Source organism: Syngnathus acus, chromosome 6 (assembly GCF_901709675.1).
Source record: "Syngnathus acus chromosome 6, fSynAcu1.2, whole genome shotgun sequence".
Classification (NCBI taxonomy): Eukaryota; Metazoa; Chordata; class Actinopteri; order Syngnathiformes; family Syngnathidae; genus Syngnathus; species Syngnathus acus.
Genome location: NC_051092.1, coordinates 8,279,142 through 8,305,695, shown reverse-complemented (window position 1 = coordinate 8,305,695; position 26,554 = coordinate 8,279,142). Strand labels below are relative to the sequence as shown.

Genomic DNA, 26,554 nt, shown 5'->3' with positions numbered 1-26,554 from the left:
AGTTTCCTAGGGGAAATTACTTTACCAATATTATATACAGTACTATTCCTGCATTTGATTGAGTTAAATAATAAATTGATGAGATCCTCCTACGAAGGCCAGTGGTGTCCAAGTAGAGTTATTTACTGAATCTTCGTGCGCTTTCAAGGCAAGCGATCCTTGTCTTTTCTCAAGTTTCCATTTCAGTTTCAGTCATCAGCATTGAAACAGTTAACATTGAAGTTAACTTGGCATTTGGATCTGTAACAAATTTAAGCTTGGAGATAATTTTTCACATCATATATATTTGGATAGTGATTTACCATTTATTCAAAGCGCAGCATAATCATTATTGCCATAACATATGGAACATTTTGGCCACTGTATGGGACCACAGGGGGATTGCATCAGGTCATACATGCAAGACCAAAAAGAGGCTTGAGATGCTACCTTGATGTTTTTATTTTAAACATGGTAGCCAGATAGAGGTTCTTGCTGTGGGATGAGCAATCAATACCTTTCTCCTAAATAGTCAGGGCACACGAGGCTTGCTTCGCTGCGTGGTCACACAGGCTAATGTGTTGGACACATATTTGACCTTATTCATAGGTCGGAACAAATCAAAGCCAGACACGGTCACTTTACCTTCCTAAATACTACATATAAGCCATAATGAGTATTATGTTTCTGTCTAAATGTGACTAACCTTAATGTAATGTGTTCTTTAAGAAAGGAAAATTATTTGAAGATTGTAATGGACAGTAATGTACAAAATGAAAATAGACCCTTTCTTTTTTAAATAGAATGACCTTATGAAAGAAAACTGAACATAAATGTTAATCGTAATAAAAATTTTTTAAAGCAGAATATGCTTATCTTTCCTCCGGTGGAGTCTGCTTGATGTTTTAATACATTGTGTTATAAATTATATAAGATTTAAAAAGAGCAACGACTCAACCAATATCGCTTTATTCTCATATTCACTCTCCTGTTGCCTGCGAGAAAAACAAAATGGCATCAGGTGCTTTACAGTGACAACTATTCAACACATACTTGTATTTGAAAAGAACCTGTGAAGTCTTGAGTGTTTTTAAAAAAGAAAAAAAAAAAGGAAGAAGAAAACACAATTACTCTTAGTTTTTGCAGCACATACTGCATCTAATTCTACATTTTTTGCTCTTAGTCATGGTTACTATTGGAAAACGATATTGCTGGTTTGGGTAAAAGCAGGCTTGCGTCTTTCATGTCGCCTGCTACAGTTTCCACCAATTTAATGGTGTTAGCAGGTTGAGGTGAACGAATACATGAGGAATGTCTACTGTTTGTTCTTTGTCCATTATATTGCCATAGAGACAGGTGAGATGTGAGGGTGTGATTTTTTTTTTTTTCCTAGACGTGAAAACCACTCTGTCATTTTGTCTGTTTTTGTTGGAAGCCACCGAGCACAAAATCCATTTGAAATTTGGAAAATTATCAGAGGATAATTGCTTTGACAAAAACACGCACTGGTTAGAAAATCTTAGCTGTACTGTACAGTTATTCTTTCATATCTGTAGGATTTCTGCTTTGATTTTTCATTTGATCAAACAATTCTATCTAAAAGTGTGAGAATTGTGGACACTGTAGCTTGCTGGATGAAAAAATATATAATTATTAAAATTATGAGGATATCTTTTCTGACGATCTGTAGCCACCTTGGAGATAGCTAACATGTTTCTAATGAGAATAGAGTCCAGCAAGCCGCCCAGGATGAAAATGATCTGTGGGTCATGGGAAATTTCTTCCCATCCCTTTTCAACATCAGCGTGATGGATGATTGTATCAGCAGGCATATTTTTGTCTGGCAAGGTGACCAAGCTAACAGCGTGGTCAAGTTGGAACAACAGACCTTCATGACACAATGAAGGAAAGATCTGACAGCCTTTGGCAGATGTCATGTACCTCCTGGAGATTCTCTCCACTGCAATCAAAGTGCAGAAGGCAAACAATTACTCTCTAAATAAACAGTTAAAATATTTACTTTATAATCACTCTGAAAATGCTGTTGAGTATTTCGTGCAAATGCAAGTTGTATTCGTTCCACCAAATATTACACCAAATGTTTACATTCAAGTCAAATAGGAAAGGTTTTTATTTTCAGTGACACAAAAATGAATCGATAATTGTACACTTTTTGTCTGGAAAAATATGGAGGCTCTCACACTGCTGAAAGATCGACCTTTAATGCAGCAGGGGGACATCGAAAACATTCATGTGTAACCGGACCCCGGGGACCAGGGTTGAAGACCCCTGTTTTACACAATAATGCTAGGTTTTAGTGCAGTGTCACCTGAGAGATCACGATTGATTTGAACAAAGTACCAACTTGAAATATGAATTTCTTGTTTGGAGCAAAAGACAACCATCTTTCCACACACCCGAGCATGATCTCAGGTGGGTCGCCGGGAACAAGTGGTTTAAGAAAAGCAGATGACGTTATTATTAAAACGTTTTATTATATATATAGTATTATTAAAAAGTGTGTCTGATGATAACTGCAATAAAATAAAAAAAGTTTTAGTGGCTAAATTAACTGTGAATCAGGCTATTTACAAAGTCAAATGTAAATACAGTGCTTTGATGACATTTGTGAGCTTTGTGGAGAAAAAAAAAGTTTTACCTTGGCCATTACTCCAAACTGAGAGCAACATAAACGTCTAAATAATTACCTGCTTGTTATTGTCGTTGTTATGGTAAAATATCTGCTTCTAAAACCGAAGATTCAATAATGGCTGTGAAATGATATATTTACACACCCTCTGCTGAATCATCGTAGAAAGACATCAAAGGATTGCCCTAATTGTCATACAACCAAATCTCAACTCCGACCAAACAAATGCTCCTTGTATGAAAACACTAGCACAAACAAACAAAAGCGGTGTAGAAGACCAAGCCAACAATTAAACAAAATGTCCCTAAGATATTCCTATAGCATCACATAAATAATTGTCTCACATTAGTGTCGTTTCATTACACTCAATTTACAGCTACTGGCCAAAACACACATACAGTGTAATCAGTCAGTACAATTCATTTCCAACCGCTTTCCCCTCAGATAATTGGGCCTGCCGCCAAAAAGGTTGATTAAACCCACCAGGGCCTTGTCAGTAGCAATCATGGGCGTGCTTTCATGACATCGCTGACTCAAATGATGACCTCAGAGAAAGACAATGATAAACAAAGCATAATCTTCCAAGATCTTAAAGGAGCTAATAAATTGAATTTTCCTGAGCAAATATCAGCATTCCAGGGTGTACGCTCTCATTTCACCTTAAGCCCGCTTGGATAGGCTCCAGCACCCACATGACCCTCGTGAGGATAAGTAGTTTATGAATCAGTGGTGGCGGGTGGAGTTTTTGCCAGGAGGATGCAGTACCATCATAGTACCTTTATCTTTACTGTTGTCTTGAATGATGTCAATCATGATGCCAGTTCAATCCTTTACACTTTTTCATTAGATAATATTAACCTCAGCAGAGTCAGTACGTTTCAATGTATAGGTGCTTGTATATCGTGAAAATTGCTACCTAAATAATATTTTGTGAAACATGCTGCACCCTCACACCCGCTTTAAGGATCAAATCAATGTGAAAATTATCGCCTTTCAGAATACTTGAGTAGTCCACCAGACGTGAATTCCATCACATCATTTGTTTCACATTGTACAACCATGTATGTGCCGAGCCTCATTGTATGTGTGTGAGCAAGAGAAGGACAGACACAATGGGTTAAGCATAAAAGACTGCGTTCATTTAAGAGTAATGCTTGTGGTCCTCCATGTGGAAGGAGTAGAGTTTAAGGCAGAACTTTAGGAGAGTGGACTGTAACTTGAAGCCAAAGATAATGAGAGAGCGAGACAGACAGAGAGAGAGAGCCAGAGAGAGAGGGAGAATTAGAAGGTGGGGGCAGGAAGCATTGAAAGAGTTTGAGATGGTGATGTCAGCTGAGTTCAGAAAGTAAACAGAGTTCCAGACTGCAGCATGCTGTCTGCGGAACCCGGACCGCAGCTGGGGCAAGCCGATGGGGGCTCCCACGCAATCCCCGGGACCAGCGCAATTATCAGTGGGAGAGCAGGCTGGTTCCTTCTCATTTACCTCCTCATCTTTATCTTCGTACCTCAGGGAAGCGCCTGGCCCAACAGTAAGTTTACTTGTATAATTCTCCCCTTTCTCTCTGTTGTGGATATTTTCTTCTCAATAAGACAACATCTTTGTCTTGATCCAGTCTCTCTTTAAATCCTTTCATCACAAATAAGCAAAAAATCAAAGTCTTCCTGAAAGATGCATGGCATGTTTGTTAATTGAGGTGAATCGTTTTTTATCTATCGTCTTTGCAAAGATGACATGCATCTTTATGTACAGTATAGAAAAAAGTGCATTTTTGATTGTGTGAGGTTGTTTATCTGGTGTTACATAATAAAACAAAAAAGTGCTATTACGGCACATTCCTTTAGGTAGCTTCCATCCAATAGCACTGTTCAGACTTGGTACACTGCCTTGTTTGTGCAACAATTTCTCTTTTAATGTCAAAGTGGTCACTGGAGATGTAGCACTTAAAATAGTCTCCTCGTATTCACCCTTGATGACTTCAACAGGATACAGCAAGTTTGAATCGATCGTGCTGACTGCAGTGATGCGTGCGTCAATGTCTCCGCTGCCCTCCGACTCCACTTTACAAATTTCCAAGTAGTCAAAACACAATAAAGTCATGTTGGCCAGCGAACCCGTCTGTGTTGACTGGCAGTGATTTGATGAATTCTCTCGTTGTCAGCTGAGTCACTCTTGAAGACTGTTGCATAATCTTGTGTAACTATCTGATGATTGCTCATGTCTCTGCATAGCAATGTGCCCTTTATCTGAAATTGTCGTTTGTCAGGATTAACAGAGTTAAAACAGATAAATTAACATCAATATTGTGTTGTATAACAGAGAAATCAATCCCAGGCCGCATTACTGCTGTAAATTGTAATTTATGCGCATCAAAGTGGGTGGATAATACACTTCATTAGTGGGTTTTTGAGTCGAGGAAGTTCATTGAAGCAATGTACAGGATGAGCGGCAAGATAAGCCCACACTCAGATCTGCACTACCCACAATGTTCCCCGGAGAGTTTTCTTGTTCCATGATAGCTAAATCACAATGACCTCAAAATACCAGGCAGCTGCTGTGGAGAGACTATGCAAAGGCAACTGTACACTTGTACATACGCACACTCAAAACTTTCCACAGTACGTCATGGTTAAGTTTTTGCCTTGAGGAAATAGTTTAATTGTGTGTATTTTTACTCTGTGTAAAATAACTCCAATGTCATTTAATTGACATGACAGTTTTGCAATATTGTGCTTGGAATAAATTCTCTATTCTCTACAAAGATTTGTTGTGATGACGACATTATGATGCATGACAATATATATGTAACTGAAGAAAATAAAACGTGTACAAACTTTTTTATTGCAAATCAAGAAACCAATTATGAAATTAAGTGAATAAAAAATACTCGTTGCTTTCATAATTCTGCCATATACGTAATAAGGGGTAGTCCAATTAAAAGCAGTTTCCGTTTGATTCATTATAAAACTTTTTTAAAAAACACAAGTGTAATTAGTGCTTAGCATCAGAATTTGAATGTGTAAGCAGATATCCATCCACCTGGGTACGAACCAGAAGCCAAAAGTCTCCTATATATGTTTCTCTGCTTATAATGGCGAACGAAATAGATCGGTGTGCATTGGTCCAACTTTTTTTTATAAAATATGTTTTCATCAGTCTTTTTGCCAGGCGATAGCACAAGTGCCACTGATGATGTAATTATGTTTCACTCACCTGGCATCCATGTACAGCAGCCGCAGCGTTCGTTCTGTCCCCTGATGATGTGATTGTGAGTGTGAATGATTGCTAGTCTCCACTCTACCCTGTGATTGACAGTCTGCCTTCACCCAATGGCAGGTGGCTTCCACTCCCCATGATCCTGAGCAGGAGGTGTTGTGTAGAAAATGGATGGATGGATGTTTAGCCAAGTAGTGATGATACATTGATAAGATTCCCAACAGATTAAAATCTTATGTGAAAACACTTACATCAATATCTAATGATGTTTTATGTGTGTGATTACATTTTCTGAAGTCGTACTGTATATGATGTCAATATTTTGGCCGAGCTAGTTGACACTTACCTTTTATTATATCGAGTATTACATAGGTATCATTTTCCATGTTTCCATGCAAACTAGGAGGACGCGGCGGTATTCAAATTGATTCAAGCGGTGAGCAAGAAAATGTCAGTTGCAAATGCCACAGATATGCATTTCTGATTTAGGTATCAGCATTGAAATATGCAAATAGCTGTAACTCTTGATGCACCTATCTTTCCCTGAATGTCATGTGACGTGAAAGCCAGAGTACAGACAAACTCCTTGCCATGGGATTGAATCTTCGGGAGGATTAAATTCAAAATCCGAACCACGTTCCAATGTAGTTGCTTTACTTAATACAATAAAATAAAAATACTGTAGCCTCAAGATCATGTCATTTACATAATTTGATTTTGAGCGTGACGAGACTGTATTTTTAAATAACAAAAACAAACAGTATTCTTGTTGACAACAAAGGTCAGGGTTCATAATGTTTTTGACACTATATCTACACTGACTGCAATGGGGGTCAAACTAATGATCCATAGATGCACCCAAGATTGTAATTTCCATGACCGCTTCCATGGCTGTGTCAGCAATGATGTCATCGTCTGCATTGACATCAAAAGTGCGCAGCTGAGTTACAGATGCTAACTGCTTTTTTTGGGCACATGGAGGTCTCCACCAGGCGATGGAGAGTGTGACAATGAGTGTTATTTCTACCGTATGACTTTTTTTCACATGCTTGTAAAGAGTCTTCCACATCTGGAGGGAAAAAAAAAGCAAACACCACTTCCCATTTCCAAAAGCCGCAGCAACACGCACTTTGTATTCAAGTCAAAGTGGAAACTACCATAATAACTACTGTGATTCTAGTAGCGCTTGAACTACACTCCCCTCAAAAAGTATTGGAATGGTGAGGCAGATTGCTTTGTTTTTGCTGTAAATATTTATGTTTGACATCAAAAGTTAAGAAAACAAAGGCCAGACTAACGGGAGCAAATCAATGCAAGCACAAGGAGAACCTGCAAACTCAGCACAGGAATGCCAGAACCACAAATCAATTGTGCCCTCAGAAATTGTGCAATTTAACAAATAAATTCAGTGAGAAGTGACTGACCAGTAATAAAAATCTCTGCCATGAAAAGGAATAGTGATGGGTCATTAAGTAAAATAATATAATGTGTATCCCAAAATAACACAATTCTACTGTGGGTAAATATTACTTTCCATTTGTCTCGGAGGAGACAAGAGATACTGAACCCCCTAAAACATTGGACCCAAGACTTCATGATGTCATTTCTGCTTTCCTCTACAACTGGTTCTTCTGTCATAAATCCATCGAATTTCTATACCTCATGTTCTCATTACGATTACCTGTGAGTATAAAGGGCGACTTTGCTCACCACGTTCTTTACTTTTCAGTACCATGTTTTTTTGTTTTTTTTTTACATGGAAACTAGTAGAGCTCATAGAAACTTTGGACTCAAACTGCTTTGGTTTTGTAATCAAGTACCACCACTGTTGTCACTCTCAAGTGCAGATGGTCTAATAATACATTTTAAATGAAGACAAAAATCAAATATTGCATTTGACCATGAATAAAACACACAGACCAATGATTTGAATGTATTTATGGGAGTTGAGGTATACTTTCCTGGAGCTTGGTTCCCATTGTCTCACAATTAACTGAATTTGGGATACATGAGGCACAGTGGTTATAACGAATTAATCTATATACATGAAACAACAAAAGAAGTGACAGTTTCAATGTTTGCCAAATATCAGGGTGGAATCTCTCTCCAGTTAGTAGAATCCCCCACCCCCACTCCGCACACACACAACTGACAGCATGTCGAGTTGTCTGACATTAATTGCAGTACAATAGCCTCAGGCATGCAACTCAGTTGCTGCCTCTTAATACATTGCAAATAGCTGTCAGGAAAATTTAGACCGTAATATAATTTTTTAGGGTGTTTTCTTTCAAATAACCAAAAATAATACTGATTTTTAAAGAAGTGCTCAATCAACATTCCAATTATGTGCACACAAGAAAATCCTTGCACAACCATAACGGTGTAAAAAGTCCTCGTGCAATTGTTTCTAGGCAGGTTTTGTTGCCGACCTGGATAGCTCACACTACACTACACCACACGTGTGTTTTTACAAGGCAGTGAAAGAAGTACCTTTGACTATAGAACACTATCGTCATAAGCACACACATATTATATAAAACTGTTCATTAAGAGAAACATTGAAAATATCTCAATGTTTTTCATCCGGAAATGCAACTAAAGTGGGCCTTTCCTCTCGCTTGCCCCACCCCTCATTTCTAACAATATTTGTAATGCTCAAATGACATTTTAAAAATAATATATTGAGAAGTAAAGGTCAGCAGTTTGAATCCGGCCACCAAGTAGTACAAACACCCAAACGCCGCTGCTTGTGTTTTTGTTAACCTCATGAAGGAAACAAAGTGAACCTTATGAGGCCTGAGACACTATTTCGTATGAAAAAAAGGTTGTTCCCTTGTGCCACACAGATAAAAAAAATTTGGGGGGGATATACCCAAGTGCTTGTGAGAGAAATGATTCTGATTGCTTGATCAGTGCAGAAATTAGATGGAGGCAGAAAACAACTTGTAGGATGGAACACAGAAGACATCTTTCCCCTTTTTGTGGTCATTTTATTAATTCTGATCATTCCATTGCATAACTAGAATCAGAGTCAGTTGAACACAGGCACCCCCATCAATGTTGAAATGAGTTTTAGTTTGTTTGTCTTTTCCCATTTCAGTTAGCAGAATACTTTCTGGTTCGTGTAGAATGACGTAAGACGTTAGGATTACATGGAAAGGAAAAGTCATTTGTCTTGGGGGGTGGGGAGAATGTTTCAGTTGCAAACCAAATGGCAAAAAGAAAGAAATACAAACACGACTAAAATTGAATTGTATTAGTTTGTGCCAGTCAGTAGCAGACTACATTTTGATTTATGACAAATCTCCCATTTGTATTCTGGGGAGGGTGCAATGCTTATATGAAATAAATTCCTTGATTTGCTTTTTCATACACATTTAAAAAATGTATGAAAAATAAAATATAATTCTGCCCTTTTCAACAATCTTGAGTAGAAATGTAAATATTTTCTTTCTGTGTAAACCTGCTAACCTCATCCCCTAAAAATATCATAAAGGATTACAATGATTCACATTCTTAACCTGACAGGGATACCTGACAGGGTTGAAGGCCACAGTGAGGTCAGCTCCCTCGGGACATAGCACCATCCCGTCTAATGACATTACCAGGCTCGCTCCTTTTCATGTTTCTGTCCGATAACTCAAGTTTCCGACTCTCATGGACCTAAGTGACCTTTAAGTATGAAGGACGCAAATTGGTCTCATGAGAAGAGATGGTGTCTGTAACCTCTCAATCCCCATATGGCAGCCATCTCACCTTTTAAACACGATTTTCATCCTGTGTTGGGAGCCATTGCCACTAGTTAAATGTCATAGTGAACAGTGTACAATGATGACGTTAGCCAGTAACTTGCTTGGCGATGCTTTTTATGCAAGGTGCACAAATGATGTATTCTGGTCCACATTACTGATAAAACATCAGTGATCTGAAGTGCACTTGGTCGTGACCATTTTTCTGTTTTGAGTGCAAGCAGATGAGCGTTAATGACTACACAGATTGTAGTCAAACAATGCCTCGATACATCACGTATATGGTCACGTTTGGTTTAAATCATGGAAGTGTGCAAATGTGTTGTTTTAAATGGTCAAAAAAAAAAGCCATTTAGTTGTGTTGAATGCTATTTTGTTTTTCTCGCCAACTTTTCTATAAACACGACTTGTTCGTCCTCACTGTGCATGCTTGTGGTTCCAAGATGGAAATCCCCAAAAGATGACCATCTAGACATAAAGTGTAAGAGTAGATTTTTGGTCAGAGGGAGACAGAGGATCTGATGAGACAACACAAGTACAGCAGTATACAAAAACAAAATTGATGAGGCTGGGAGTTTATATTTGTTGCGGCAACAACAACCTGCAACTAGTGGTTGGTATGACAGCTTGAATAGTGTGCATGTGTGTGTGAAGACTGGAGACATTAATCTTCTATTCTTGAGACCGCAGACAGATGTAGTAAAAGACTGGTGGAGCTTTCAAGGTTAATGCACAAATTCAACCCAACCCACGTCGTCAAATAAAGAAATGACTTCAACAACGGGCAAGATAACATAAAAGCGTAAAGCCTGCAAGCAGTTTTATGAGGCATGAAATCTGCCATTTGAAAACCTGCAGTGATATTAACCTACTGGAAATACACTGCCCCAATTGCAGTTGATTGATATCAAATTTATAGTACCATCAGTTGTGGAAGAAAAATAGTGGAACATTTTACACTTTGTAATATTTGTTGTAATAGTGTGAATTTGAAAAGAACCTAGTCTAAGCACTGTATAAAGTCTTGTCTTTCCAGTTGATATGCTTCAAGTTATTAAAATAAAAACATGCCCTTTCGTGTTTTAACAGTTTGATTAAATTAGGAAGCATTAATCGCATTTGAAGGGACTTTGTCTGCTTTTAATGTACAAATGACGTGGATAATAATGATGAGCTAACTGTTGGAAGAACACCCTTGCCAAATTTAAAGTGCTGCATCTGTTAATGCTCCTTCGGCTACAAGGACATTATCCTATCTGTTTCCCAAATTCAACAAAAACCTTGACACAACCACACAAAAATGCTCAACGTACCTAGCCAGAACGGTCTTAATTATCAGTCATGGTGACTTTCATATTGCAGCAGCTTTTACTTGATGTTTGATTTCGTACACAGCATGCAAACACACAACATGGGAACTCCAAAGAGAAGCTTGAGGCCACAAAGCTGAGGAAATAACCAGAGCGCCAGTAGGCAGCAGCTCACATAAACACAAAAGTAGTAAACACAGCAGCCCTCTGTGGACATTAAAGTCAAGTCTGCTCATGCAAATATCGCAGTTGACATTTATTGTCCTGTCTATTTTGGTACTCATGATGCACTCCTTTTGTTGATATTTTTCTTGTAGTTTAAAACAAAGTACTTTATTTTCTTATTTAGATTACAGACATTTGTCCGACCACTGCCCCGGCCCAGAGTGGAACGTCATGTGCAGGAGCTGCTGCGAGTATGATGTGATCCGCTGCAAATGCCCCCTGCAGGGGACATCGGTGGGCTACGCTGTGCCCTGCTGCCGCAACGCCATCAATGAGTGTGACCCCTGCATCTTCCATCCAGGTACAACTTGATCAGTAGCTGCCAGGCAATTGGCACACATTCGTAATGTTGTATTTGGGGATTTTGTTGAATTTAACTGGAAAAAAATATTGAATGTATTGGTTAACTCAGTGCCAACCCCGGTATCAGGTTAGCAAATTTAAATTTAACTATATTTACTCAAAGAAACACATCATTGTGTAGACTGCATGTTTTCCCCATGATTGCTTGTATTTTCTGAGAATTCTGCGGCTTCCTCCCTCATTCCAAAAACATGTACTATACGTTTGTATGAATGCTTTTAATTTTCCGAGTCTATTCGTCTATATCAACCACAGCCATCACAATTTTAGCGCACAACGTTCATTTGTCCTCCCTATTGATATAAAAAAGAAATGCTTTTTCCTGACTTGTGGCTCGTTGAACAAATAGACAAAGCTCTCCTTCCCATCTGTGGTCTAGTCAGGAGCCATACAGCAAGTCTACAGTATTAAAACAAATTGAGACAGCTGGTTGCTACTCCCACAGGAACTCAAAATGGAAACTGCCATTCTTATGGATAGACTTACAACACAATTTTGTGAAGGTGTCTGTGAGATTTATCGTCCATTCATCCCAAAGAACAAAAATTTCAGACGTCACTTATGTATGATTGGAGAGAGTACCTGGCCCACAATGAAAGTCAAGAAGCAGCCATGCCAAGCCTCTCATTGAAAAATTTTAATGTATCATGATATTGTCAGTGGAGTTTGATGAGTGCATAATAAATGTCCTATTTCAGTTGCTCTATATTTGCAAGGCATATGATCAACTCTGGCCCCAACTACATAATAATATACATAGTAATATGGTGGACAGTTTAAACAACTACAGTCAGCAATAACCTTTTAGAATTTCACAACACTTCTATTGGACTCTTTGGTAGAATGTGGACTACTCCACATTTTATACTGCAGACAAAAAAAAAATCAGACGAGTTAATACATCATCCATCTATGTGCTGTTTTACACATGAGAGGCATGTTTTTAGACATGAAAATAAGAGACTGCAAGGGTATGTTGATTTTAGTCAGCTTTCAGTCTTTCAATAGTGTCTGCTGTGTTCTTGGCACGACACCAAGAGCTGTCTGCCTCTTTTGGCCCTTATACTGCAGGGAGACAAATAAGTGTGATGGAAAACCTGGAAAACAACTTAATTATGTCGGATCTAATTTGTTTGCAGGCCAACCTCACATCACAACATTTCTTATGCATCTTGAGAGTGTTTAATGAGACTCAATGTCTTTACGTTGGTTCTTACAGCAAGGATAAATAATTTGTCATGACAATGACTGGCCGTTTCTGCACACATGCTGAGTTTACTGCTAAATCATTTTTTTTTAAAGTTGTTGTTTTCCTCCAGAAGAATGTCATGTTTGTACGTGGAATGGAAGTGTTTTGTAGAGGAAAAACAGATGGTGAGAATTAAGATGGATACAAGTAGCTTGTGTTCACTAAATGTACTCATAGGGACTGTGTACAGTGAAGTCATAATTTACCATGTATAAGTCCGCATATGCTGTTCAAATTCATACCTGACATACTTTGCCATCCTCCCCCACAATTGACCCAGCAGCCACATAAGTGAAAATCCGTCTTTTCAGGAAACAGTATTGTGGGGTTTTACCACATTTCTAATAAAAGGGGTAAAAATGTTTCAGCTTTAATTTGAAGTGAAAGATGAGTGTAATGGGTTTAGCAGAGTTCATTCATTGGAAATACGTATATCGAGGGTATATAGGGTGACTCTGAATTACGAGAATGGGGACCAGGCAGAACAAGCAGATAGTTCTGAGATGAGTGACCTGACTTCGAGATACCATTGTTAGGCTAATGTTTAGCATGTGAGTAAAATTTTAGATGTATCGTATACCGTTTAGCACATGCCCTTCTCAATTCAGAAGTACCGGGTTTGATTCCGGCTCTAGTCTTCCTGTGTGAAGTTTGCATGTTCCCCCGTGCTTGCATGGGTTTCCGCCGGGTACTCCGATTTCCTCCCATTTTCCAAAATCATGCATGGTAGGCCGCCCGTATTTGAAACAGTTATACCCAAATGAAGTCAGTTTAGCATAGCATAGTAGTGTCAAAGTCGCATCAGCATCTCAGTATATTACCCTTTAAGAATGAATATTTGAACACTAATACTGGAGCACGTAATCATATAGTAATATGAGCATACTCACAGGCACACCGTATATTTATTACGTATCACTGCATTGTACTTTGACGTTTTGACAGGCACAATGTATATTTTTGACAAGGTTGGATGAAATGAAGCAAATATCATTCATTGTCTGATATTCAGTTTTTGAACCCCGTACTATGTTTTTTCAAGGTTGCAGTATTTTTGAGAACTGTAAGCGGTGCAACAATGGGACCTGGGGTCCCAAAGATGACTTTTTCATCCGTGGCCAATACTGTGCCGAGTGTCGTCCCGGATGGTCTGGTGGAGACTGCATGAGTGAGTGAGATCATTTACTTAAGGAACACATTACTGTACTGTATGTACACATATACATTTCTGTGGGATGAAGTAAATGCTTTTTCCTTTCCTCTGAACATATCTATGTACATCTGGGATGACTACGCCCTTTTTGGATGAATGACCACACCCAGGAGGGCTTCTACACAGTCAGATATTCAGGATAGATTTTAAACTCTTAAAATTAAATTAAAATTTGGACTCCACAACTTTACTCGTATAAAATGTTGCCCTACTCAATAGCCCATTTTTTTCTTCATTAAAAGGTAAAAACTGTCCTGATGTTTGTTGTATGATTTAGTCTTTTTTTTCGAAAACTTTGGAATCTTGTAACTCCACTTTATAGAACTGCGAGCTAAATAACACGAACGTGCAGCCTATAGACCAACATGTCATTATAAGCTTGTAAAAAGTTATAGGCACAGCACATTCTGATACAATGAGTTCTTTCTGTTGTATTCAACAGAGTGTGGTGGGGTGATACGTAAACGTCAAGGTCACATAATTGTGGAAAGCTACCCCAACAATGCTCGGTGTGAGTGGACCATACAAGTGGACCAACCCTTTACAATAGAACTCAGGTAAGGCGGTACTATTTTCTTGCAATAATGTCGCAATCTGAACTTCTGCTTCCTGTGCAAGGTTGCATTGATTGTGCATTCATTATTAACACATTGGCTTTGTAAAATCAAAAGAAATAAAATGACTGTACAAGTCCAAACTTCTCCTACACTGGTATTATAGCCGTCCTCAGAATCCGAATTGGCCATTTGTAAGAATGATTAAGCGCTGGCAGTAGATCAAATGTCTGTTTAGCTCAGATATTTGGACAATATGCATCATTAATAAAGGCAAGCCAATTGCTTTGGAAAATGCAACAGGCCTTTTTTTTTCTCTAATAACTTTCCAGCTGAGTGATACCCTTCCCGTTGTGTCATTTTCTCCATTACATAAACCTTGTTCCCTCCCATAATCACGTGTTTGTGCCGGCTTTAACAGTTAAGCACAGCTTTGCGACTGAAAACAGTAGTTTGTTGGATGCTAAAAGTTCATAATTGATTCAAAACACTGCCGTCAACATTTCTAATTTTGCGTTAAATGAGATGTGCAAGGATTTCAAAAGACTCTGAAGACTTTATCTTAAACTATATTAATGGAAATACAATGTGGCTTCATTTTTGAAGATATACATAAGAATTGTTTTCTTTTTTCGACTAGACCAAATCCATCTCCCGCCCAAAATCAGTGACAATAGGCTCCAGCTCACCCTTGACCCTAAGAAGCGATATAGAAAATGGATGAATGGATTATAAGCACTAGTGGTGATTGGAGAGCAAACCATGCTCACATCTCTTGTTTTTGGTCTCCAAAATGGCACTAAAATTCTACTTGCGTTTGTAAACGGCCGACCATTTCATGGTTGAAGTTTTATAGACATTTTACAGCCACTGTTCAGACATAATTAAGAAGTTTATCCAGGCTCGAGCCATCATGCGGTTTATCAGCAATAATTAGTCAGTCACACAAAGGCATTATTTGTGCATTATTTTTATTAAATAGGCACAAAAGGAGTGTCAGTGATGCATATCCTCGTCGTGTGATCAAGTTTATTGAGCTTTCCAAAGCCACAGTCCACTGCAAGGCTCTTCAATTCTTTCCACAATAAAGAAATGTGATGGCAGCACATGGCTGTTGTGTCAAGAATAGAACAAAAATAAGTACCGTATTTTCCGCACTATAAGGCGCACCTAAAAACCTCCAATTTTCTCAAAAGCCGACAGTGCGCCTTATAATCAGGCGCGCCTTATATATGGACCAATATTGAGCCATTACAGCAGGCGTGTCCAAAGTCCGGCCCGCGGGCCAAATGTATATATCTTATATATGGACAAAGTTTTAAAATGGGCCATTCATTGAAGGTGCGCCTTATAATCCGGTGCGCCTTATAGTGCGGAAAATACGGTAGATTCTTGTAAATGATGTCCAAAACTGCTTTGTGCCAAGTACAGTGGAACACAGGTCTGACTCACCTTTCATGTCAGCAAAGCATGTATTAGCAGTTCCAGTCACTTCCTGCAGCTGTTAGAGCAATTATTGTCATTCATTGCCTGTTTTCCCTCTAAGCGCTGTGAAGCGTCACAACTGCGGTGGCAGCTGGTAGAGCTCTGCCAGATAGCACAGGTGCTTGCATAAAGCGGGAGAGTGTAATCACAGCAGTTGCTAAGGTGTTGGGTATTTTGTTTTCTTATTTTATTCATGTCCGTCTTCATGCCAACAGGTTTATGATGCTGAGTTTGGAGGTACATCAATCTTGTCGCTATGACTTCGTGGAGGTCAGAGATGGTGACAGCATCAACTCTCGTGTTATAGGTCGGTTCTGTGGAAACAACAGACCTGCTCCCATTCGCAGCTCTGGCAACAGTCTCCACATTCATTTTGAGTCTGATGGTTACAAGAATTTTGATGGCTTCTTTGCTACATTCCAAGAGAGTTCAGGTATGTTGTCATTTGCATCTACCTACCACTAAAGCATTTAAAGCAACAAGCATGCAATTACTTGATAGTTGACGTATTTAAAGGAGAATGCTGTGAGGAGCACATTTTAAATGGCATGCTCAATGTTCAGAATTGAGCCAAAATAAGCAAGCTAGTTTTTCACTGCAAATAGTTCGGGTTGTCGAGTGTGATTGATGTGTCGTTTGATGAAATTATATCTCATCTGTGACAATTGTCAACTAATTATATGTATAGCCCAGACGGATCCTGAAAGTTTTCCACGTTTGGGCAGTTTCATTGTTTTGTTGACAATGTGAAGAATTCACCGTCACATGATGTAACTCAAGCTTTTTGAGTCGAGATACTGCTCACTGTTGCACACCCAAGTTTCTTTTGATACAGTGAGCCAGTATAATGGGACAAAGCCATACGAAAAAGCAACGCCCAACAACTATTCACTTCTCCCAGAAAAATAAAACATTCTTACATCATCGTATTTGCGACATGAACTTTGCGACTCACCTTAATGGCTTTGTGGTGGCTCCATGTTTATACTCATACAAAACTGCAGTGGTTATCAGAATCAGCGAGGTGGTATTGACTATGCTAAGGTCTGCCAGCCATTGATGACATAATACCTCTTTAGCATCCTCCACAAAGTAGGACTAGAAATGTGTAATGACTTTGTCTTTCCCACGACATCAAACAAAAGCCTCTGTCTTTAATGCATATTCTTCAAAATACTTTGTTCGCAGTTCTTTCATGAAAAGCTTAAAACATATTTGCCAAATAATTGCCCCACACCCAGTTTTACAATGTACAAACCCTTAAAGCTTCACCTGGTAACAACTCGTCCATACTACACGTTTCATTGATTTATGACATCTGGAAGCTCTCTCAGTCTCCCTGTTTTAAGAGAGTCACGTAAAGGTTTTTGGTCTGCGGCAACGTCTCCCAGGGTGTTAAAGACCCTGTAAATAACGAGACATACAGAATGCACGGTCGGGTTAATCTAAATTTACATGGCAGCAATAAAATGACTGACACAGTTGGGTTGACAGTAGCTTTAAGTCAGAGCATTTATTTTTTGTGGCCTAATGTACTCTACTCACAATCAGACACGCATTCACTGTACTAGCTGTAAAGCCACGTCATAAAAAAATCTTTGTCTTTCTCGACATGCCCACACATATGTAGAAATGGAAAGTGAAAATGACACTGAAATGATGGCAGCTTGGAGTATACCCACCTTCCTTCCACTTCAGACTTTCCAATGTGATCGCAGTTTCATGTTTCTCCTTGAAATAAATACTTGTATGCTCTGATCTATTTATTTCGTGGCAGCTTGCAGCTCCTCTCCTTGCCTACATGACGGGACTTGTATCCTCGACAGCTCTTACACATATCATTGTGTCTGTCTGGCTGGCTATACAGGCAAGAGATGTGAAAATGGTAAGTCACAAAAGTGAACCAAAACCACAAACATCTGTTTTCAGCTGTTGCTGGGTGGGTATTGTTACTATTGACATTCATTCCTGCATTAGTCAAATGAGTCATCATTAGTCAATTGGTATTGGTATTAACCCCCCCGGTCAAATGTTATGAAATGTTGTCTAGAGATGCCACTCATACATTGTTTCCAATCACTGTTGTCCACCAATGCTGTTGCCAAGGAGGTCCCCACCCATGCCTATAACACATGTTGATGTTTCACTCCCTAAAAGAATGTCTCAAATGTGTTTTCTGGTCTGAGAATGGCTCTTTTTTTTTTTATACAAAAATAAGCAGCAATGACTCAGTTGGAGTTGCTAATCTGTGAATTATCATGAGTATCATGCAAAGTATCTCCCTTTGATATTTTAGTTCAGATCTTGTTCTACATTGCTTTGTTTGTTGTGCATGACAACTATAAATGGAAGTAATTAATTACAAATTAATTCTTGACACTTCAGCATGTCGACGATTAAAAGACTGTATGAATTGGAATAAGTGATCCTTTTCAAAGAGGAGGCAACTTTTACTGTAATTTGGGCTGGGTGGAGATGAGCTGTCCTGGAATTAAGATTTAAAAATAATATGCAATAATATGTCAAGTACAAGAAGAAGGAAAATTATACGGATATGTGTGTTGTTAATAGCACTAAGTTTTTCCCCAACACAGTGGAAGAAGTGAGTTGTGTTTCCTCAGAGAGGCGAGAATCATTTCGGCCCTTCATGGTCTTGCATTAATGGGTCTCTGGAACTTGTGTTTTTATACTTTACACATCTCCCAGAAGAACCTTTAAAAACTGTTCTGTTGTGGTGTCATTTTCAGGGTCATATTTATTGCTATAAAATAAATGATAATACAAGTCTGCATCAATTCTTGAAGCAGTTTTCCCATAAAATGACTAAATGGTTCATCTTCTGTATTCCATTGGGAATTCCAGCCAGTCTGTTTTATTTCAAGTAATATTACTATCGCCCGTAAAAAAAAGATTACATTTCTGTCACAAGGTCATCAGATAGAACTTTTTTAGAAGACTTAAGGATAATTCATCGCACTAATAGTGAATCTGATCTGCTAGAAGCGTGCATTTGCTAATCTGACATGCTGCCAGGGAAAACATACTGTAAGTAGCTGTTTTATTCTTTCATACTTAAAATGAAAGCTTTCCACCCTTGAACCGTGGTGGACAAACCTCAGATCTAAAAGCCACCCGTGACCCTAAAAAGCAGTCAACTGCAGATTTAGCACATTTTTCCTACACCACTGGTTAGCCAAAAACATTTCATTCCATCAGTGATTGGAAATTGGATCTGTTGGAGAATACTAGATTATATGGAAGCATCCTTGCTTTTGGTTTATAAAATGACAGCTAATGGCATTGACCAGGTCCAACAAAAAGATCATGGCACATCAAATTTAAATTAATAAGTTGTTGATGCAGAATAATATAATATAATATAATATAATATAATATAATATAATATAATATAATATAATATATATAATTATAGAATAATTCTTCACTCATGAACAACTACAAAGTCTGGATAGAGTAAATAAAAAACTCGATAAACCCGAGCTGTAAAGATAATATTCCATTAAAATATTCCCTAATCAATAGAGCACTTTATTAAATAAACTTTTACAACTCTGCTAATGAAACTCTTTGGCTAAAATCGTTTTTATTGCAACTATTTATTTCTGTGTTTACAAGCCAGGTGCTCCAATTTGCGCTGTGAATTGTTTGCACAATTCAATAACGTGTCTGTGAGGTTTGCTGCTTGCAAAGTGCCGCCATTCTTGAGTTAAGTCTCACAGTGTTAATTAGTTTCATATGTAAACTGTGGCCAATAAGCAGCTGTTAGGTTTGCTTCTTGCAAAGTGTCGCCATTCTTGAGTTAAGTCTCACAGTGTTAATTAGTTTCATATGTAAACTGTGGCCAATAAGCAGCAGAAGCAGCTACACGTTGGTGTATTTATGTAGTCTTTTATAACAGGGAGGTACACTTAATCAATTCTTAAGGGGACCTTTTTAAATAAGTCTCCGTACACTCTAGTATTTTCTTTACGGGCACAACATGTTTAGAAATGAACTCAGCATGCACTTTGTATTTCTGCTCAGTAGTGGGATGTCGCAGGCCGCCTGTGCCCACCCATGGATCCACACAGGGAGTGTTTCATCACGTGGGGGCACAAATCACTTTCCACTGTGATGCAGGGTTTGAGTTGCAGGGATTACGTGCTGCCATCTGCCTCAGTGATGGCACCTGGAGTGTACCTGCTCCACAGTGTGGTAATTTGGTTTTATTTCTTCATTATGGACAAATAATGATGTAAAATCAATGAACACACTCATCTAATGTATACCTTTTCTGTGTCTGCAAGTTCCAGTGGAACGAGTATGCGCTCTGCCACCAAAGCCAACACACGGGGACCACTTCTTGGTTTTCGGTCCCAATGATGTTTTAATTGCTCTCCAATACCTTTGCTATCACCCCTATGAACTCAGTGGAGTCTCGCAAAGAACTTGCCTTCAGAACAACACCTGGAGTGGAACTCATCCTATTTGTACCAAAGGTCAGACCAAGTGACTGGAATATTTAATTTTCTTTTCTAAATCCATCCATCCATCCATCCTTGAGTTATTATATTATATAACAGAGCAAGCGCGCAATCAGAACTAGATTGTAAACGGGCAATCGGTCAGGACGGGTGGTAAGCAAGGCAAGACAGGTCATTGAACGGACAAGGTCGGCAACAGAGTCAGACAGCGAGTGGCATCACGGGACAGACAAACAAGGAAGTGATGGAATTGCTGGGTTTAAGTAGGAAGGCTGATGAGCGGGTGACAGGTATGGGTGGTAAGCTTGATTGGAAGGGCGTGGCTGTAAACGAATGACGTCAAATGCTGATTACTGAGTGACAGGTGCTGCAGGCGGGTGACAATTTCAGAAATTCCTCATGTGCAAGCATTTTGTTCTGCAGAGCGAGTCAAATCTAAGACCCTCCTCTGAGTTCTTTTTTGTGAAACATAAAAGGAGGAAAATGATCACATATTTTCTGGAGTATTGACAACTTAACAAACAATGCAACTTCCTTATTTCTGAAAATGTAATGCCCCTAAGGCTATTTTTGGTCATAAAAAGTCAAAGTAACCTGGACACTACTTTAAACTTTGTTTAAAGATGAAAACCTCACCAAAACCTAAAAACCATGTGTTACCTAATAAAACACAAAATCAACATCACGCAACAAAATTAAAATTGCAAAGGTTCAACCTCGACTGGTTAGTTAAACACAATTTCTAGGTTCTCTAGTCTTTGCACAATGCATTTTTAGTATTCTGGCTGAAATAAAAGTTGACCTCTACAAATCAATACATACTGTAAAAAGTTTTGCCTGATAACCCCAAAATGGTTCAGAAGGTATCAAAAGCAGTCCTTTTCTTTATGAAAAGAAAAAGATCACCTCTCATATGATACTGGATGATTGCTAAGCATAAATTATCACCTCTCATAAGATACTGGATGACTGCTAAGCATACATTTTGTAGTGAAAGCTTTGTAAGATTAATTGTGACAAACAAAATGTTTATTCACCCGGCTTCCAAGATCTGTTCAGAACAGTTTTGTATTGCTCACACTGCCAAATTTCATCATTTGTCAAAATCACAATTATCACAGACTGTAATAGTGAACTTAACAGTGCTGCATAATGTTGGACAACTGCCTGCTAGTCTATCTACTGTATATAGCAATACTGTAAAATGTTGGAGGTAAGGTAAAAACAAACATTTTATATTTTTTTAAAATCATGCTTTTTTTTTTTTTGCAACTCGGTGGGACACTGGCTAGCACGCCCGCCTCACAGTTAGGAGGGTGCGGGTTCGATTCCAGTGTTCCACCGTGCCGCCTATATATACATATGCATCGCTATACGTATATGCATACCAGTTGGTGACCAACTAAAATTCACTAATGAATCTTAACACATTCTTTGTCTGCAGTGAATAACACACTCACAGAAGCAGAAATGGACAAGGAAACTGAAAAAGAGACAGTAAAAGGTACAGAAAAAGATAAAGAAGAAATACACAGTGAGGAAGATATCATTAGCAAAGATAAAGAAAAAAGCCAGGAGAACACGGGTATGAAAAAAGAAAGCGATCGCTGGAGTACAACAGAAGACAAAAACACTGGTACTATTGCAGAGAAAACTGGTGAAGAGGAAAAAAATAATGGCCGGGAGAAAACCACGAGCAGTGGTGAAGATAAAGTGGGTAGTGTCGGCCCAGACAATGGCCGGGACACAGACGAGAACAAAGAACCTGAAATAGTAAAACCTGGGAAGAAAGAAGTCGGTAATTCCTCAATGTCAGAGCTGGATATCATTGACGGCGTGGCAAGAAAAGACAAAGGACAAGATGAGAAGGAAAAAAAAGAGGAGCAAGTGAATGGAAAAAAAGACACTGGAAAAGTTGGACCCAACGACACTAAGCTGCGGACGGTCGTCTCAGAGGAAATAAACACACTGGAGATCTCCAAGCAGGAAATGGCAAAGAACAACACAGTCACGGACGATACGAATGACTTAAGGAAAAACAACACAATAGCTTTACCAGAGAGGAAAATAATTCCCTCAAGAGTCAATATTACACAGCATACGCCGTATAGGGCAGGAGATGAAGAAAGTGAGAAACTAAAGGAAAGCCCAACAAATAAAGAGGACAAAGTGGAAACGATTCCTACTGAGAAACCAAAGGAACTTGATATGCATCAAAAAGAGAAGGAAAAAGAGAAGGACATAAACCAGAGCTTCAATGGTAAGACACAATGTCAATGAAAAAGTTTCCCCTTTGCCCTCATACTCCCCTTGAACCTGAAGTGCTCTTCTCCAGAGTGGAGCTGCCCACCTCCCCCTCGCCTCTATCATGGTTATCACGTGATGATGCCAGGGGCCAAGCCTGAGACAGTGGAGTTCTTCTGTAACCACTCCTACGCTCTGAGTGGAGACGCCCTGCGACGCTGTCAACCAGATGGAACATGGAGTGGCAAACAACCCCTGTGTGTTAGAGGTAAGGACTATGCTTTATCATCATTACTGGGCACAACATGTCTGTGGTCATGTAGAATCTTTGTTACGGTGGCACCGAAGATTTTTAGTTAATGTAAAATGAATGGCTCTACATCTGGAACTTTCTTCTACTTTGCGTTTGAACTCAAAAGTCCAAATATTATTTCTCATATCCTAAACCTAAGTCGTATGTTAGCACATTTGAAGAGGAAGTCAAGAATTGGACGATGTTCTGGAGGGGAAAAAAGATGTGTTCTATAATTGATGTGGTGTGTTCTATAATTCAGCAATCTTAGAAAAGGTCTATTTGTTAAGCTTCTTGATTAATTAATCTATAAGCCTGTAATGTATTGAACATCACTGTTTGAAATCTAATTGATTAAGTCCAAGTTATTTATTCATTATGTGCCGACATGTACATGCTTGTTGCAGCATGTCGGGAGCCCAAAGTTTCAGAACTGGTCAGACAAAGAATCCTACCCCCTCAAACACCATTCAGGTTTGTGTTTTTGATATTGGTTTCATTGTTTTCAATCAAAAGAAAAATACATGCACTAAAACGTTTTGGTTGTGTCTCTCTTAATTTTTGGCCCTCAGAAAGACACCGGTGCACAAACTGTACTCCACTGCAGTGGGTCGACAAATTCAGTCTGACGGCCCCACCAAAGGGCCACCAGTACAGTCACAGTTGGCTCCTGGTTTCCATCACCTTTACACACACATCGAGTTTGACTGTGTGTCTCCGTTCTACCACCATAGTGGCAGTTCTCGCCGTACTTGCCTCAAGACAGGCAAATGGAGCGGGCGCCATGTATCTTGTTCACCAGGTGAGGGCAGCAGAGGTTCATAATGTTATGGGAATACTATTAGGTCATCATGGAACACTTCAAACATAATTGCTGGTATTTGTAGAATATTGAACATTGTCATTAAACGTCTCTCAATTACTTAATACCATAGGGTTAAGTTAGACAGAACATTTCTACATTTAGACTAGGGATGTCCAAACTCTCCTCAAGGGCCTCTGACCTGCCTGTTTTTCATGTCCCCCTGCTGCAACACATCTGATTGAAATGACCAGGGTCATGATCAAGCTACTTCAGAGCTTGCTGATGAACTCAGCAATTGAAGCAGATGTGGAGACATGGAAAACAGGCAGAACAGTGACCCTTAAGGATCAGAGCTGGACATCCCTGATTTAGACACAAAGATACAAGAAGACCATAAATATACAAAGCCAACTGAAACAAAAGACATTGACACTATTAAGTACATGCTATACATTATAAGACATATTTTAACCAATCATTGTTTGATCCTTTAATTTCTCCGGTATAACTACATCAACATTAACAAACAATTCGTTAAAAAGACGCTAGATGCCAACTCAACTGTTTGGTAGAATGTGTTTTTAAATTTATGTTTTAACATGTAAGACATGTAATTTATTGTGGATGTTAAATTTGCTGTTTTATCCCGCACAAATAAATTAGAAGGTCACTGTAGTTTTATATTTTCTGCTGTATATTTTCATGGGAAAACAAAGCTGAAATACATCCCAAAATACAGTGAATCGAATGTCCCCCAAACTTTTTTCTATTATAAATATTAATCAAACAATTGCACTATCAAGTAACATCTAACATTTTTCACAGATGAAGGAAAGCGCGTTGTGTCTTGTATATGGTTCCTTTCCTGAGTCCAAGATATGCAAGGGATTATGGCGATTCATACGTAAAATGCGTGTTGTGTCTTGTACATGGTTCCTTTCCTGAGTCCAAGATATGCACGGAGTTATTGTGATGCGTAAAATGTCTTAATCGGAGATATTTTGCATTTGGGTAAACATGTCTCAAAATAACAATGCTCTGTTCTTTGATTAGTAAAAAGTATTCAAGAAGCAGAAAGAAGGTTCAACATAAAGATGTGTGGATCCCGCCTCAATATGACCACATTTCCGCTATCCTCCCTCTTCATCATGGTCTTCTTTTTCTATCCTCTCTCATCCTGTCACCTCCTCTTTGGCAGTGTGTGGGAAGCATCCAACCTTTGACTTTGAGAGGCCTGGAGAGGCTCATTGGCCTTGGCTAGTGGCCATCTACCGTCGCTCCAACAATGGTCTAGAAACCAAGTTGACCAAGGCAAAGAGCCACAGTGGATCTGTGAAAAAGGATGGCAGCGCAAGAGCTAGTAACCATGTCCGGGCTTCCGACTGGCAGCTGGTGTGCAGTGGAGCTCTGGTGAACCAACGGAGTGTTGTGGTTGCAGCCCATTGCGTGACACAGCTGGGGAAGGTTTATCCTCTGGATGCAGCTAAAATCAAGGTGGTGGTAGGGAAACACTATCGTGACGATCACAGGGAAAATAAAGGGCTCCAACACTTGAGGGTAAGATCATCATTATTTGTAGCTTTGAGATTAAGCTCCTCAATAACAATTGCTTTTTACTCTTGCTCCCAAAGGTGGCCACCGTCGTTATTCACCCAAATTACGACCCCCATATTCTTGACTCAGACATAGCTGTTATCAAGTTACTGGACAAAGCAAAGATTGGAGAGAAAGTGCAACCCCTGTGCCTGTCAGACATTCAGGGCGAGGACGAGATGTTTGGACAAGGCCTCGTGACTGGCTGGTCTCCCCTTGCTGACTCAGGTTTGGGTGCTGACGAAAAAGCGAGAGTTGGCCTTGTTCACCTCGCTGACATCGTTCCATGCGAGCAGCAATACGCTCGTAATGGGGTGCCGGTCAGTGTTACCGACAACATGCTGTGTGCTAGCCAGAAGCCCAACTATGGACCCTCTAACATATGTCCCTCTGACACTGGGGGAATCCTAATCCTCCCTGCACTTACCGACAACAAGGGGAATCCCTCTGCCGGCCCTACTCAAAAAGGAAGAAAAAGACTTTGGAGACTTCTGGGACTCGTAAGTTTTGGCTATGACCAAGGGGAGTGTGATCCTGAACTCTATACAGTCTACACTCATGTAGCAAACTTCAAAGTCTGGATAGAGACAAGTATGAAATAGAAATGTTGTGGAGTCTATTACACTGGACAACACGGTGCTCTAAATGAAGGGATGCTCGCACATTAAATGTTTGATCAGTCTTTGATTAGAAGATATCTCATTCGTCGGCCTGTATTTATAGACTTGAAAATGACTAAAATTTCATCCTTAAAATGACAAAGTCATGTATTATAGGCACACGTTAGTATGTACTGTATATTGTAATGTACTAACTTTTCTATTGACTTATATGACTGAAAGTGATGTACATATTGCATTGAAAGACAGAAAACTGGATATTTTAATTAAAGAGGGAAAATCTTTTCAAAGTGATTCTCTGTTACCTGCCATACGAGTACTGTATTTATGTAACTATCCATACTTCATAAAATGAGTGAATTAAATGGAAGCTATGAGTCGGGGAAAAAAAAAAAACTGCTCCGTGAAGCACACCGTCTGTGTTATGAAGCAAATGAATCCAGGTCAGAGCAGCACCATTTCCACAATCATAAACGGAGCATATTATTCACATATCATTTCACTACTCTGTGCTCAAATTAAATC

At 39.1% G+C, this 26,554-nt stretch overlaps 1 protein-coding gene across 1 annotated transcript; it reads left to right on the top strand.

Annotated features, from left to right (window-relative positions):
* Nucleotides 1-3,835: 3,835 nt before the first annotated feature.
* Nucleotides 3,836-26,336, top strand: LOC119124775 (inactive serine protease PAMR1-like). The gene is made up of 14 exons (XM_037255041.1): nt 3,836-4,158; nt 11,252-11,428; nt 13,782-13,907; nt 14,395-14,509; nt 16,207-16,424; nt 17,769-17,876; nt 20,036-20,206; nt 20,299-20,490; nt 21,920-22,735; nt 22,811-22,987; nt 23,419-23,485; nt 23,584-23,813; nt 25,015-25,373; nt 25,448-26,336. The coding sequence occupies exons 1-14, from the start codon at nt 3,999-4,001 to the stop codon at nt 26,009-26,011; spliced, it is 3,480 nt and encodes a 1,159-aa protein (XP_037110936.1). The 5' UTR covers nt 3,836-3,998; the 3' UTR covers nt 26,012-26,336.
* Nucleotides 26,337-26,554: the final 218 nt, after the last annotated feature.